Source organism: Furipterus horrens, unplaced genomic scaffold, assembly GCF_987537825.1.
Source record: "Furipterus horrens unplaced genomic scaffold, mFurHor1.1.pri manual_scaffold_6, whole genome shotgun sequence".
Taxonomy (NCBI): Eukaryota; Metazoa; Chordata; class Mammalia; order Chiroptera; family Furipteridae; genus Furipterus; species Furipterus horrens.
In genome coordinates this window covers 173,176,370-173,191,606 of record NW_028327176.1, presented here as the reverse complement: position 1 = coordinate 173,191,606, position 15,237 = coordinate 173,176,370, and the positions used below count along the sequence as shown (strand labels likewise).

General features: G+C 42.1%; 1 protein-coding gene across 1 annotated transcript; it reads right to left on the bottom strand.

Moving 5' to 3' along the window:
• Positions 1–1,875: 1,875 nt before the first annotated feature.
• On the bottom strand, positions 1,876–14,134 carry ABRACL (ABRA C-terminal like). The gene is made up of 3 exons (XM_090280675.1): positions 13,979–14,134; positions 8,841–8,907; positions 1,876–2,441 (listed from the first exon to the last, which is right to left on the bottom strand). The coding sequence occupies exons 2-3, from the start codon at positions 8,899–8,901 to the stop codon at positions 2,257–2,259; spliced, it is 246 nt and encodes an 81-aa protein (XP_090136801.1). The 5' UTR covers positions 8,902–8,907; positions 13,979–14,134; the 3' UTR covers positions 1,876–2,256.
• Between the last annotated feature and the right edge of the window lie 1,103 nt (positions 14,135–15,237).

Below are 15,237 nucleotides of genomic sequence, written 5' to 3'. Positions count from 1 at the left end.
TGTAGTGACCTTATGTCATTCCCATATACCCAGCATCCTTTCCTTTGGGGAACTACCTCTCTATTTGAAGGGAGGCTGTGAAGCACAGTATCCTACTGCACCTTCAGTCAGATGTGACCTACTCCTGTCAATGCATTCTCATCCCTCTGCCAAATGTTATTGACCAAAGGGGCAAGTCTGAGCTGCAAGTAGGTCCAATTAGAGTTCCTTTCTTAGAACTCATTAGATATATAGTATTCCCTCACTTATCGTGGGTATTATGTTCTAGACCCCCCTGAGATAGGTGAAAATCTGCCAAGTAGGAGCCTTACATTTATTTTAGTATTTATATATATTTTAAGGCTTTATAAACCCTTCCCACACACTTATAAACCATTCCCAGGCTCTTATTAACCTTTTCCATACTTTTATAAACACTACTTACGTTCTTAAACATATTCTACACTCTTAAACCCACGTAACTTTAACAACATACATATACAGTACCGCAAAATCCCGTGATATAGCGAAATAAATAAATATATTTTTTTAAATCCCGTGATACAGTGAGGCCACGATAAGTGAACCGCGACATAGAGAGGGACTGCTGAAATCAATTCTTTAACTTGGGTTGTCAATCTCAGAGTATGTGAATTTGCAACTACCAGCAGGCATTTTCCTGGTTATATTTAGAGTAGGAAGAGAATGGAATTGAACCAAACAAGGTGTCAAGAGTCAATACAGAAGGGCGGTTTTGATAACATTGAGTCCCCAGAGCCAGCTATGCCTGAAGTCCATCCCATCCCTAAATTTGCCAATTAGATGATTCAAATTTCAAACTCCCAATTCACCCACTAAGTAGGTGAACTTGGAAAAGCTACTTAACTTTTCTATGCCTCTCTTAGCTTATCTATAAAATAGGATATAATATTAATACTTACCTCACAGGGTTATATAATATAAGGATTAGTGTAGTAAATGCTCAATGAACATTGGCAATGACTATGAAGTGCAAGTGAATTCTGTTGTTTAATCTAGTTTGAACTGAGGTCCTGTCACAATAAAAAGGGTACTGATGACAGTTTCAATTTCCTTCAAAATGTGCTTGAGGTCTGCCCTTCCTTTGCCTTTCCATAATCACCACCCCCATGACTCTTGAGCAATGGTGTAGTGGGCCTGTCTGACTGCATCTTTACTCTCTACAGCCCACCCTAGTTAACCAGCACCAGAGCTAAACATTATTTTCATCATGCAACTTCCCCACTCCAGTTCCTGTTCAGACTCTTCTCCCTGGCTTCCCAGATTCCACCTTAATGACACAATCCAATCTCCTCTCTCCCTAATATTCCAGCCAACCTGACATCCTCTGACCTTTCACAAGATCATGTGTTGCTAATTCTTGTCCCTCGGTCTTACCTGAGTCACCACCTTCACTGGTCCCATTTTTCCCTCTGGATAATCAACTCTGACCATGGAAATTTGACCTCCTCTATGATACCTTGTCTAACTGTTATGGCTTTCGCTGACTTTACCCTCCTTGAGGTTCTATATCATTTTCAATCCTGTACTACAGGCTGCAACATGCAATTATAGACAATCCTGTATTGTGTCAGGTGGGTCTAACTAATCCAATTAGAAAGTGAAGTTTTTAGGTTACGTGTTTTGGCGTGTCCCCTAACTCAATGTAAGCACACAATAGGGATCAAAATCAGTATTTTTTTATGGGCCCAGTCATAACACTAACTATCCCTACTTTTTAATTTTTAAACAATTCTGTAGTTTTAAGAGAATTTTTCTTCAAGTTAAGGATTACTGCAGTTACCTACTCCTGATGCGAAAACTCGATTCTGAGAGGCACATAAATCTTCAATGACAGAATAAGACAATAAGGCACTCTTAAGATAGTAATGTTTTTATTACATAAACATTATAATATTCTTTGTGGGAGCCAGTCTTCAGTTTGTTTCTTGCTTTCACAGAATGTCAATCATCTAGAGAAATTGTCTAAGAATGATTTATGAAACATCCTCACACGCCCACCAAAAAAGCCTCAATGTCTACATTTTCCAACCAAATTCCTGAGATAGGTTTTGTTTTTTTGACAGTGTAATACATACATTTTCTTCCAAAATATAAAAAGGATGGACTTTTTAAATGAGTCTCCTTTTGTTTACAAAGTTCTATAAAAATACACTAAGTATGCTCATGTTTGTCCTTTGACTTGAAAATACTCCAGTTTACCAGAAAATAACAGTAAACAAGGATATGCAAACCACATTAATCTTGCAGCAATATAATATCAACATCATCATGAACACCTTGCAAAAGTAGCTCTCCTGGGTATGTAACAATCTTTCTTCGTTTTGCAGCTTTGAGAGTTCCTACCAATGCTTCAAAGAGGTTGGCACATTTGTCATCTCGGAAGAGGACCCCAAATTTCACACTTAACTTCCCATCAGCATCTAATTTGAGAAAATACAATGTTAGCCAACGCAAGTCTGTGTCTTGCCCCCATTTATGAGTTACATAATCTTTAATAAACACCTACCTGTAGGTTAACCAATATTACAATTTAATGTTTAATAATCATAAATTCAATGTAACCTGTTGTGAGATCCCAAAAGAGATTAAATAAATACAACACATTGCACACCTCCTAGCCTTAGTATCATCTGGACACAGACTAGAAGAAGCCTAAGAAACATTTACAAAAGGTTAATGTGTTACAGTGCTACTTACTACTATGGTCTAATTTCTCTCTAAATTTCAATTTAATTGTTATGCTAGTTGTTGAATCAATAAAAATAACAAGTACAAGAGAAACCCCAGGTTAGGAGCAATGCTTCTCTAAGTGTATTCTGAATGTGCTCAGAGGACCCAGGGAGGGAATAATGATCTTAAAAACAAAGACATCTGTATTTACCAAGATCCCTAATTATCTAGATTGGAGGTCAGTTTTTAATACAGATGTTACAAATTAAGGTAAACACTAAAAAGAAATGTGTTATCAAGTCATGAAAAGACATGGAGGGGCCTTCAATACATGTTACTAAGTGAAAGAAGGCAATCTGAAAAGGCTACATGCTGAATGATTCCAACTATAGAACATTCTGGAAAAGGCACAACTATGAGAAAGATAAAACTAAGTAAAATGATCCGTGGTTTTCACGAGTTGGGGTGGGGGAGAGATGAACAGGCAGAGCACACAGGATTTTTAGAGCAGTGCAAATATGCTGTGTGATACTATAATGATGGATCCACGTCACTGAAAATGTGGCCAAACCCTTAGAATGTACAACACCAAGACTGAGCCCCTAATGTAAAATATGGACTATGGTTGATGTGTCAAAGTAGGTTTGTTGACTGTAAAAATGTACAGTGGGGGATGTTGATAATAGGGGAGACTATGCATGTGTGGGAGTAGGACGTAATTGGGAGATCTCTGTACTTCATTGTCAATTTTATTGTAAATCTAAAACTGCTCTTAGATGATAAAGTTCTCTTTTAAATATTAAGGTAAACAAGAGGAGGATATTTGGTTAAAATCTATCAACTGAAAACTGAGAGGTAAGGGTAATCTGGGACACCTCCCCATTGTTGGTTGGTTCCTTTGCTGTGCCTGGTTGACCCCCCAACCTCCTTCCCACAGCATTCCTCCACATTCTTCCCTCTGTGCCACTGTCAAGAAGATGGCCATCTCAGTGAGAGGGTACCATTCTTTGGCCAAGGGTTCTTGAGTTCCTGTGTTCCCCTGCTAGAGCTCCCAACCTGAAGCTCTTAGGAACCTCTTCTTGCGAGTGTAGCACTGTGCTGGGCACTGGAGGCAGACAGAAGGAAGCACAGAATCACTTTCTAGCTTTCAAAGAAATGCTTCACATCTCACAAGGCAACGAGCAAGATATATCTTAACAAATAAAGCAACAGTGCAAAGCAGTGTGCGATTGGATTCAAGGGAGTCGCAGACTGTTACACTTTGGAGGAGGGCAAGATGACTGCGCTGGACTGGTGAAGGCAGACTTGGTGAAGGAGGCAGAACCTGTTCTGGACGATAAAGGGGAGTTTACACAACAGTCCTCAGTTGAAATCTCTGCCACCTACTAGTTCTTTGGCCTTGGGCAACTTGCTGAAGCTCGCTAAGCCTCAGTTTCCTCGCCTGTACAATCGGGATCTTAAATCCCTCCTGCACAGTGCTGTTGGCGGACACAGTTCCAACAGAGTGCCCGGCACCCTCTCTGAAGTCAATGAGTGATCGATCATTGGCTCAATGATGAGTGAGAGAAATGGGGGAGTGTCCCAAGCCAGAGTCACAGGGGAAGCAAGTGTCCGGGAAACAGGAACTAGAGTGAGGCATGTCAAGTAAACCAAGTTGAGAAGAAAGAGGACTAAGTTTGCAAATAAAAACAGAGACTCTGACCACACTTGGCCTGGAAAGCGAAGATGTACCTCTTTGATTTTTTTTCAACTTCTGGCAGTGAAACTGTGTTTCACTGGTTCCAGAAATAAGTCGAGCTGCTGGGTAACCTGGGGCAGGCCCCTCCAGCTTCCTGAGCTGCAGTTATCTCATCCATAAAATGAGGGTAAACATACCCCTCACAGGGTTGTTACAGCGATTAAGAGATGAATATAGGTAAAGTCTGTTATAGAGTGCTGGCATATGGTAAATTCAGGTTAAATATTTTAAAGGCACCAAAGGCAGTAACCTGGATGTAATCTTGGAGTACTCCTGCCCATTCTCCCCTCAGTCTCACAAGTGATACCACTTTCTCTGTATCTCCTGCGGCTCTAGCGTCTCCTCTCCATTCACAATTAATTCCCTGGTTCAGGCCCCAACTGATTCTCACGTGGGTAACTACAAGACTCCTTACCACACTCACTTTCTCCAGGTTGACCTCCAATACATCCTTTATATTGGTACAGAATAAAAATATGTGGAAAAAACTTTATAAGATGCAAACTTGATTGACAGTCTTCTACTCTAATTTTTCAATGGCTCCCTATCACCCTTAAAATAAAGTGAAGTTGTGGCCTCACAGGTAAGACTCTTCATCTGCTGGCCCCTGCACTCATCTCTCGCCTGGTCCCCTACCAGATCGTTCCATGTACCTTTTGATCCAGTTAAAACGAACAACTTGCTGCTACCCAACAGGACATAACTCTGCCTTGGTAATTTCACCCATGTTGAGCCATCTGCCCAGCACCCAAGCCCCTTTCCCGAGCTAAATTCTTTTTCTTTAGGAGTGGACTCAAATGTCACCTTCTCTGAAAAGCCCTCAGCTGTGTTAATAGCTCTTCTTATAAAATTAAATATACAGTTGTCAAAGAACTCATCATCAATTATAGTAAAAATAGTTAACATTTACTGATATTAATGCATTTCTAGAACTATTCAATGCATATTACAATCATTAGAACTCACTCATTTCATCAAAGATACAATTGATTTCAAGAGGGACCATTACTTTATAGTCCGACTGAACTGCCAATTTAACTACAGCACACTATGTATTAGAAGACACATCTATATTTTAGAAATTTCAAAGTGTGGAAAAAAAGTATCTTTGAGCCATCAAAACAGAGTATTATTATCATTATACAAATAAGGAAACCAAGGCATAGAAAAGTTTAGTAATGTACCCAAGGTCAAACAGCAAGCTTGTTAAGGAACTGGGATTCATTCCCAGAGTCTGACTCCAGAGCCCATGCTTTCAATCATGTACCAATACATGCTTCTGGTTTGCCTGTCTTTCTTCCTTCTACCTAAGGAGACCCACAAGGGCTGAGATGGAATCTTGTTTACTTTCACATTTCCAGCACTTAAGCACAAAAGCAGCACTCAAGAAATATTTGTTGAATGAAGGAATTTAAATCTCCAAATAATCTTTATCCACTTAATTTTTTCCTACTGGATGGGAAATGAGAAAAGAATTTTATTTTAAAAGAAACAGATAAAACTAAATTCATCAATTTCCATCTGCTATAATATATCATATTTAGATTTACCTATATATAATTAATCTATATCATAATTTAGATTCGTCAAAATTATTCCAGATACAACTTAAATAATTTACCATAACATGTCAGTAGATAACATATCTCCATAAATACTTTCTAATTCGTAATTCACCCATTATCAGAAATAGGTAAATCAAGGCCTGGTGAGGCTGCAATATTCAAAATATTTTCATTCTTATAAAAGTTATGATAACTTTGTTGCCTTCTAGTTTGTAAAGCAGCTAATTTAGAAGTGTGGATTTAGTTTACCCTTGTTGAACAGGATATAGAGGTTAAACTTTTAAGTACAATGACTCTGACCAATAAACACCAAGCTGACATGGAGAAAGATATAAAAGAAAATGGAATGCTGCAAATCTTTGGAAATACATCTTTAATACCTTTAAAAAACCAAACAACAGTACTACTCCCAGGAGTCACATGACCTCACAGAGCTCAGGAGAAACAGAATGTAGAAATGAGGACCACAGGCAGAAGCAACACTGTTGAAAACAAGACTCACCAAACTTCCACCAAGTGGGTGTGATGAAGTGGGTAGGAGGAAATGGGCTGGGAAGGATGTTCATTGGTTCGATGCAGGAACTAAATAAATGACCTCCTCCACTGTCTCCTCAGTCTTCTCCACAAACGTCACAAATGCAGCTCATGCGTTTCTCCTAAACTGGCCTGTCCTACATTTCAAAGTCCTACTTAATACTCGAGGATTCATTGAGTGCGCCCAATTACTATAGTTTTCAATAACCTACTTCTCTGGGACCATCCTGAATTGGATGTCAGCACTTCACAGTTTAGCATACCATTTTTTTCTGATAAGTGCCTCATAAGTTTTTAATGTATTTTTCTCAACTAAGTATTGTAGTAAGATCCTTGAGGGGCAGGAACACACTTTATGTCCCATGTACTTACACAGTATTTGGCATATTCAGATTCCCAACAAAGAGTAACTGACCATCTGATAAAACTCAGCTGTGGAGTCCACACCAAATTTTAGATGCCTGGTTTATTTTTTCTTGGTATATTACAGTGATGATGACTCAGGCTTGGTGAAGAAATAAAGTGACTGGGAAAGGCCATGAAAGGGAGGTGACAGAAAGGATAATGGCCCCAGAAGATATCCATGTTCTAACCCCCAGAACCCATGAATATGTCACCTTAACTTATATAGCAAAGGGAAATCTGTACATGAGATTAAATTAAGGACCCTGAAATGGGGAGATTATCCTGGACATGTGGCTGAGCCCAATGCAATCACAAGTGTCCTTATAAAATGGAGCAGGGAAGCAGGAGACAAAGTCAGAGTGATGCAATGTGAGGACTCAACCAGCTGTTGGCAGCTTTGAAGGTGGAAAAGAGGGGCCATGAGCCAAGAATGCAGTTTGCTTCTAGAAGCTAGGAAAAGACCAGAAAACAGATTCTCTAGACCCTCCAGGAAGGAATACACCCCACCAACACGCTGATTTTAGCCCGGGGAGGCCCTTATCAGACTCTGTTATGGTCTGAATGTTTGTGTCCCCACTAGAACTCTTATGTTAAATTCCTAATTGCTAAAGGAATGATGTTAGCAAGTGGGGCCTTTGTGAGATGCTAAATCTTGAGGATGCAAGGGTTTAAAGTCATGAGTCATACGGATTAATGTCTTACAAAAGAGGCTGCAAAGAGATCCCTAGGCCCATCTACCATGTGAGGGTACAAGAAGTCTGTGAAGTGGAAGAGGACTTAACCCAACCATGCTGGCACCCCGACTTTGGACTTCTAGCCTCCACAACTATGAGCAATAAATTTCTGCTCTTTATAAACCGGTCTCTGGTATTTTGTTATAGCAGTACCAATGAACTAAGACCCCTAACCTACATTACTGTTAAGATATTAAATGTGTTGTTTACATCATTGAGTTTGTGGTAACGTTATGACAGCAACAGAAAATTCATACAGGTACATTTGATACTAATGGTCTGTTGGAGTTTTCAAAGTATGTCTTGTTATTCATAAGCAGACAGAGCTGTAAGTAAGGAGAATCAAACTATAATGACAAAACAACTCATATGAGGTCATTTAAAGCCATATTCCACTTATAGGATATAATTTTATAACTTTGAGTTCCATTATCCTAGTTGTTGCTGAATATGTCTATTGCTCTTACATTTTCAAAATGCTCCCCAGATCTTGCATGTCTTACCTGAGACGTACAAATACCCAAAGCTACAAGCACAATAGTTACTGTCATGTCACCTTTGGAAAAGGACACTAGTACTACCAATTACACATGTCACTAATTTCATAGTAGCTGCTTATATGCTGCTCAAGAGAAAACTAACTTAAAATAAATAAATAAATAAATAAATAAATAAATAAATAAATAAAACTACCTAAAGGATGATTTAGTTATATGTACATAAATACGTGATTATATAAAACTCAAGAATTTGGAGAAAATAACAATTTAGTATCATTTAAATCTTAGTCCCTAGTCATTTGGAAGTTTGTAAAATGCTGGCAGGATAAAGCAGAAAATAAGTTTTAATAGCATGACAAATAAAAATTTGAACATGATTCAATTACCAGATTTCAATGCAGCAAGATTAAAAAGGCACAGCGATTTTCATTCCATTCAAAGGATAACGAAATATCTCGACCATTCTTTGCATCAGAATCACAATACCGCACTAGCTTTGTGTCTCCAGATATTACTTTCTGGCTGAGGGCACTTGTCACCTGGGACTGAGGGCAGAGCTGCCATAACTGTTCTGAGGCCAGGTGATCCCTTTCTAGGTTTCTACCAAAAATCTGGTCCTACTTGATCTGAGGTAAATGCAATAGAAATACTGTGTCTGTGTTATAATACTTACTTTTTGAACCCAAACGATGAATTTCCTCCACTAAGAGGTTAACCTCGTGATCCACATTCATTGTTGCCTGAGGGAAAAGAAAATACATCTGTATTACTGCCACTTCTACATTCATTCCATTAAACACATCTTGCCAAATCCAAGGATCCTTTCTTTTATGTAGCATTTGTCACTATTGATTTATCATGCTCTTCTTCCTAAAACTACTTGTGTGATATACATGGCACTAGTGCCTCCATTTTCCCTCCATCTGTATAACTTCCCCTCTGGACTGACCTGCACTCTGTTGGGAAGAATGCAGCCATTTTCCTTGCACCCACTTTTAACACTAAGCCCATCCTCTTTATGGTGCTCTGCAGGCCATCAAAAATACAAAGGTGAGTGACACAGGACCTGCCTTCAGGGTGACTCACCCTCCAGAAGCAGAGAAAGGGCTGGAACGAAAAGCAATGGGACTGTACTCTGCGTGATGGGACCAAGGCATTATGGGAGCACAAAGGAGAAAGCCTCAGAAGGTTCCATGGAGCTCACTGGGGAGGAGTAGGCCAGGCAGACAAATTGGGAAAGGGTATTCTACGCATGGGGAAGAGCGTGTACAAAAGCAGAGAAGCAAAGGAGAAAAAGCAAGCCCTACGTTAGGAGTGGAGGTACCAACATAAAGGTACACTCGCCTCTGGGAGCCTGAAGTCTAGCGGGGAAGGCTGATTGATACAGGCAGTTTTAATAATGTCAGGTCAGTGCAATGAATACTTCTGGGTCACACACAGGGATATGTCCTTCCCTGGACAGTGCTCAGTACAACCTCACTATTATACAACAGACAGCTTGTAGTGAAGACCATCCATCTTCAGGTAATGGGAGTTGTTAAACTTATCTCAGCTCACTAGGTCCTCCTTGAGGGCTGGGTTCTGCACACCATACCAGCCTCCTCCACTCACCCTCTTGACCTCTAGGCTGCACCTACTTGGAGCTTCTTTTTCATTCCTCAAATGGCCCTCAACCTCTCACCTCCAACCTTCCCACATAATGTTTCTTTAACCCAGGCTATAACTCTTTTTCTTGGGGCTAACTCCCACACATTCAATCCCAGCTGAGCTATAACTTCCTTCAAAGCCTCCTGTGAAGCCTGGAGTAGCAGAGCTCCCCAGCTGAGTGTGCCCAAAGCAGGGCCCGCCCTCTTCATTTCATTTGATTGCAATGACCAGTTTCTCAGCTTCCACCACCAAGTGGTGAGCTCCTCTAGGCAGGGGTCTGACTATAATGCTCTCTGCTAAATTGTTTGGCCCTTAGAGTACAGGTTCAATAACTTTTGGTTTCACGGACTGAAAGAAGGAACAAAGGCTTGAGAGAGGATGGCAGGCACTACACCTATGGGAGCTGTCGCCGTAAAGCTGCTGATTTAAGTGGGGAATAGAGGAGCTCTAGGAGAAGAGCACCCAGAGAAAGTAAAGGGAAGGTAAAGGGGGCTGGTAAACAGCTACATAGTGAGAGGAGAGAAATACCAGCAAGAAGAGGGGAAAGCCTATAGAGCTGGAGGAGAGAACTCTGACCGACTGGGGGCCACAGAAGTAAAAGGAGTTTCCATAAGAAGGCAGTAATTTACAGTGAAAAGGACAACACATAGTCAGAAAGTACACATCAATCAGTTTTCTGCTCGTAAATTCTCCAAATCAAATAAGGGACTAAAAAGGGGGCTGTGTGAATGGTTTACTTTAGGGTGACTATTTGGAAAAAACTTTATCCAGACAGATTGTAACTAATTCCTGGTAGCTTTAAAAAACAAGAATGACATCTATGTTTAAACTATACTCACTGGGAGTCCAGATTTTCCATCGACTAATAATTAAAAGCACAACTGCCATCTGCTACATTGTATGTGTGAATACAGTAGTCCCTCTCTATATCGCGGTTCACTTATTGCGGCCTCACTGTATTGCGGGATTAAAAAAAATATTATATTTAATTATTTATCGTGGATTTTTCGCTATATCGCGGGATTTTGTGGTACTGTGTATGTATTTTGTTAAAGTTACGTAGGTTTAAGAGTGTAGAATATGTTTAAGAACATTAGTGTTTATAAAAGTGTGGAAAAGATTAATAAGGGAGTGGGAAAGATTAATAAGGGACTGGGAATGGTTTATAAGTGTGTGGGAAGGGTTTATAAAGCCTTAAAATATATATAAACACTAAAATAAATGTAAGGTTCCTACTTAGCGGATTTTCACCTATCGCGGGGGGGGGGGGGTCTAGAACATAATACCTGCAATAAGTGAGGGAATACTGTATTATAATTTAAGAAGCTTGTATTGCAATAAAATGCAACATCTTAGGTTAATGAATCTACATAAAACTGCATCAAAAATTATAGCATCCAAATATTAGGAACTTTGTGTTGGTGAATTTTATCTATAACATTATACTCAATTCAAGATATAGTTTAAGAAAGATACTCATAAGCTAAAATATACCCAGAGGAAACAACTAAAAGACTTACCATGAGAATTATGGTAGGAAAAAAAAAACCTGTAAATGTCAGCGTGGTAGACAGCTGTCGTTGGGACCTACATTCTGGCACCATTAGTCTAATTTTAGTTTGGATCAAGTCTTTCCTACCTCTAAATCCATGTATCTTGGATAGAGCCTCAACCTAAAGTCCCAGAGTGGTTCAGAGCCAGAATAATTGATTTGGGGCACAGATAGATGATCCCATCATGAACAGGGTGGCTCAGCACATGGATTTTGCCACAACTATTAGTAAGATGACACTGTCCCACCAGGTTCTAAGATATAAGTTTACAGCCCCTGATGTAAAGAGCTACCATGTGGGGAAAATCTGCCAGGAATAAGGCTGGCACAGAGAGATGTCCAACCACATAACAATGATTGAGACTATACATGACCGGGGGACCTTCCAGGTACACAAACCAATCACCTTTCCTGGTGTTGCTTGTGTTGTTTCATGAGTTTCTGTCACTTGCACTCTAAAGACTCTGGACCCCAAAGTTATCATAGAGAAGACCTACCACTATTTTTGTTTTTTAATTGAAGCTCCTTTTATGTACTAATGTTAATAGCCTTGTTTTGTGTTGCTCTTGGACGGGATGGATAGAAGCAATAGGAAGGCAGATTTGGAAGCCATTTAAGAAAAAAATGCTCTAACAATTAAAACTGCCTAACAATGTATAAAGTTGGCACCCTGTTACTGGAAGCATTAATGCATAAGTAGTACGGATCTGTGAGTGTTGATGAGGAAATTAGCCCACACTGGTCGCAAGGGAGAATGAAATGTCCAAAGGGATTACGGTCCCAATTCTGATTCTGTGGCTTCCTCCCACTCTGAAAATTTCTCCAAGTCCTTTCCCCACTCCTTCCACCCACCACGGGCCACACACTTCAGACACAGCTCTCCTGTAATAATGAGACTCAAAATGGAAACCCCACTGTTATGTATAGTGTGAATACCTGCATCGTATTAAACAATTTTGAGAAGGGAAGGCAACCAGCATTTCTTTATAATTAATTACACATGAGACTCCTTAGCTATGTTAATGCTTAATCCTAAGAGCCTTGCAAAGTATGTATTATTTATCCCCATTTTGTAAATGATGAAACTGGCTCATAGGGGGTCCCCACAATTAAATGCTGTTTCTACCACATTCTCCTCCTCCATCTCCCCTTCCTTTTTGTTCCTTTTCTTTGCTAGTTATTATGCAAAGTGCAGTAAATATAAGTTTTATTTGTATGAAATATTACAACCTGAATACTTACTAAGTCAGAACATGCTACCATACGTACATGCCATACATGACATGACTTACTTATTACTTAACAAGGACAAAGCGGGAGAAATAGTCATTGTTACACAATCCTTGGAAGACCCACGGCATTTTATCAGGACACAGGCCTGGCACTGGAGTAAGCAGCAAAACAAAACAAAACAAAACAATTAGGGGAGGCCATAGGCGGGAAAGCCAAGGGGAAGAAAGAGCTCATCAACCGGCGAGGGAGAGGGGGATAGGGCAGGCTGTGGCAGATGCTAGGTGGGCCCTCCCTCTAGTTTTATCAGATTGTAATTAGGCACTGTGCTCGGGGCTCACAAAGAAAGCGGAATGTCAGAGGATTGGGCATAAAATTAACAGCTCCACCATTAATATACACCTACTTAATGCCCCTCTTATAATTTTATCATTATTATTAAGTGGGAAGGCAATACAAGGATTAGATTTTCTAATGTTCAAGGGCTGAAGCCCACTGGAAAGGGGAGTGTGGGAATCAGGAGCCAACTCGACGTACCAGGGCTGGCCACTTTTCTGGCCCACCTAAGCAATTCGAGACCGGCAGCTGATGCGTGTCAAAGTATGACTGGGTTCCTTCCTGCCTGCTCGCGGGCGCGCACACACTCCGTATTTGGTCATCCCTGAACCAAGTTTGGGAGCTGTCCCGGAAGGGGTCCCAAGACCCTGTCCCCTGCACGATCACCACCCGCACTGGTGCAGAGTTCGGGAGCGCAGGGCTCGACCCACTGCTCCGGGGTGGCCTCCCCGGAAGGGCCACATCCCGGAAGCCTTTGTCTCCGCAACTCCCGCGCCAGCGCCACCCGCCCCGCGCTCCCCTTGCTCCCTGTGCCCCAGCGCACGGCCGAGACCAAGCGCCCAGACTGGACAAGGAAAACGGACCCTGCTCTGAGTTCCCCAAACCCCTAGAGTCTGCCCACAACCCTCTACCCTTCGTACAATGGGGAGAGCATAGAGCCGCACCCACCAACCGCGCCGCAGACCCCACTGTCCTGAGGCCATCAAATCCCTCGTGGGTGGCTCTCCCCGCAATGTCAGCCCTTCTCCTCCCTGCCAAGTGCAAAGATGACACGTTGCACCGCAATAAAAATCGGTAAACCGCAGCAGGCTGCTCTGTCCGCCCCCGGCCGGCGAAGCATCACGTGAGCCGAGTGCGGAAGTCTGCGGGAAGGTAGGCGGTGGGGCGCGCCCACCGGACCCCCGCACTGTCTCAGCCCTATTCCAGTCGTAACATCCACGCGCCCCTTCCGGATGCCGGTTCTCCATCCGCTGCGCACGATTCCCCCACCGGATTCCGGGTCCGTCCCTTATACCTGGCCACATCATCCCAGGGGACCTACTCACTTCTCCGCCTCCTTTTCTTTTCCGACGAAAAACTGCTGCAGCGTTAGCTGGGCCGGTTATCTTATTCAACCCGCAGGGAGGAAGAGGCTGAGGAAGGAAGTGACTGCAGCAAAGAGAACGGCTGGTGTGCAGGAGGAGGAGGGAGGGGGAGTGGGCAGTGAGAGTTTCTGCGCTCAGGAAGGGGGCCGCCCACATTCCCAGGGACAAGCCCAAGAGGAAGAAACGCAGGAGCCGCAGGCTCCCGAAAAGGGACAGATTGAAGACAGGTGGGAAACTGTCGCAGATCTTGGATTACCGCCACCTTACCTCCGTGGTACTTAGAGTGGTCCCCAGCCCCCCGCATCTGGTCCTTGGCGTGATCTCCTGCCAAGATCTCTCTCCTAACAGAAGAAATAAAGCGCCCACAACATGCTGAACGCTGAGGTCTCCTAGGAGGAACGTGACTTCGGTTCTGTATGCCAGGGACAGGAGCCTTCAGGAAACTACAGGACAGCAGAACGGTCTGATTCGCAAACAAAACTCATCTTGAAGACCAGTTTGTTCTACTGCAAAGAAATTTTACTTGGACAAAGCTAGTTCTTGGTTCTGGGCCAACAGAGGTTTCTGCCCTTCACTTACTATTTCCTACATTTAACTGCGTAGTGCGATAAACTTATTCATACATTTCAGTCACTGTCTTCAGTAGGGAGTGTGTGTGTGTGTGTGTGTGTGTGTGTGTGTGTGTGTGTGTTACATGTTTGTTGTATTGTACCTGGAGTCCCTTTGTAAAGGAAACCGAGGATCTGCTGAGAGAAATGACCCCAACCATCCTAGGGCAGAGGTTGCACAAACAACTATCCAGAAAGCAACCCCCTCCAGTAACTGTTTGGGTTAAAAGTGATCATGTGACCCAAGAGCACATAGTCCATAAACTGGCCGTCATCCTCGGAGGTGACCTGGAACAAACAGTTCTCACTGAACAGTAACTGGTAATTCGGTAAGCTAATCAGAGTCTCCCTTGAAAATAGAAAAGAGGAGAATACTGAGAATGATTCATCTGATAGAATGGCTGAAGCTGAGAGTAGGCTTGAGGCAGGAGTTGTGAAAATGGGCCTCCAGAAAGCAAAACTTTGAGCAGAAATATGAGGCTGAAGTAGAGGTGGGTGGGGGCGAAAGTGATAGAAGTGGGCTCTCAAAGAAGCTGAGACCCAGTGATGGAATAAGAGCAACAAAGACCTGCTCCCCAGGGGGGTGTGAATATCCAGGTCCCTTGCAGGGTG

Coding starts and splice junctions, on each gene's coding strand:
- ABRACL (XM_090280675.1), bottom strand. CDS start 8,901: ATGAATGTGGATCACGAGGTTAACCTCTTAGTGGAGGAAATTCATCGT. Junction 2,442..8,840: donor TCATCGTTTGGGTTCAAAAA/GTAAGTATTATA, acceptor TTCTCAAATTAG/ATGCTGATGGGAAGTTAAGT.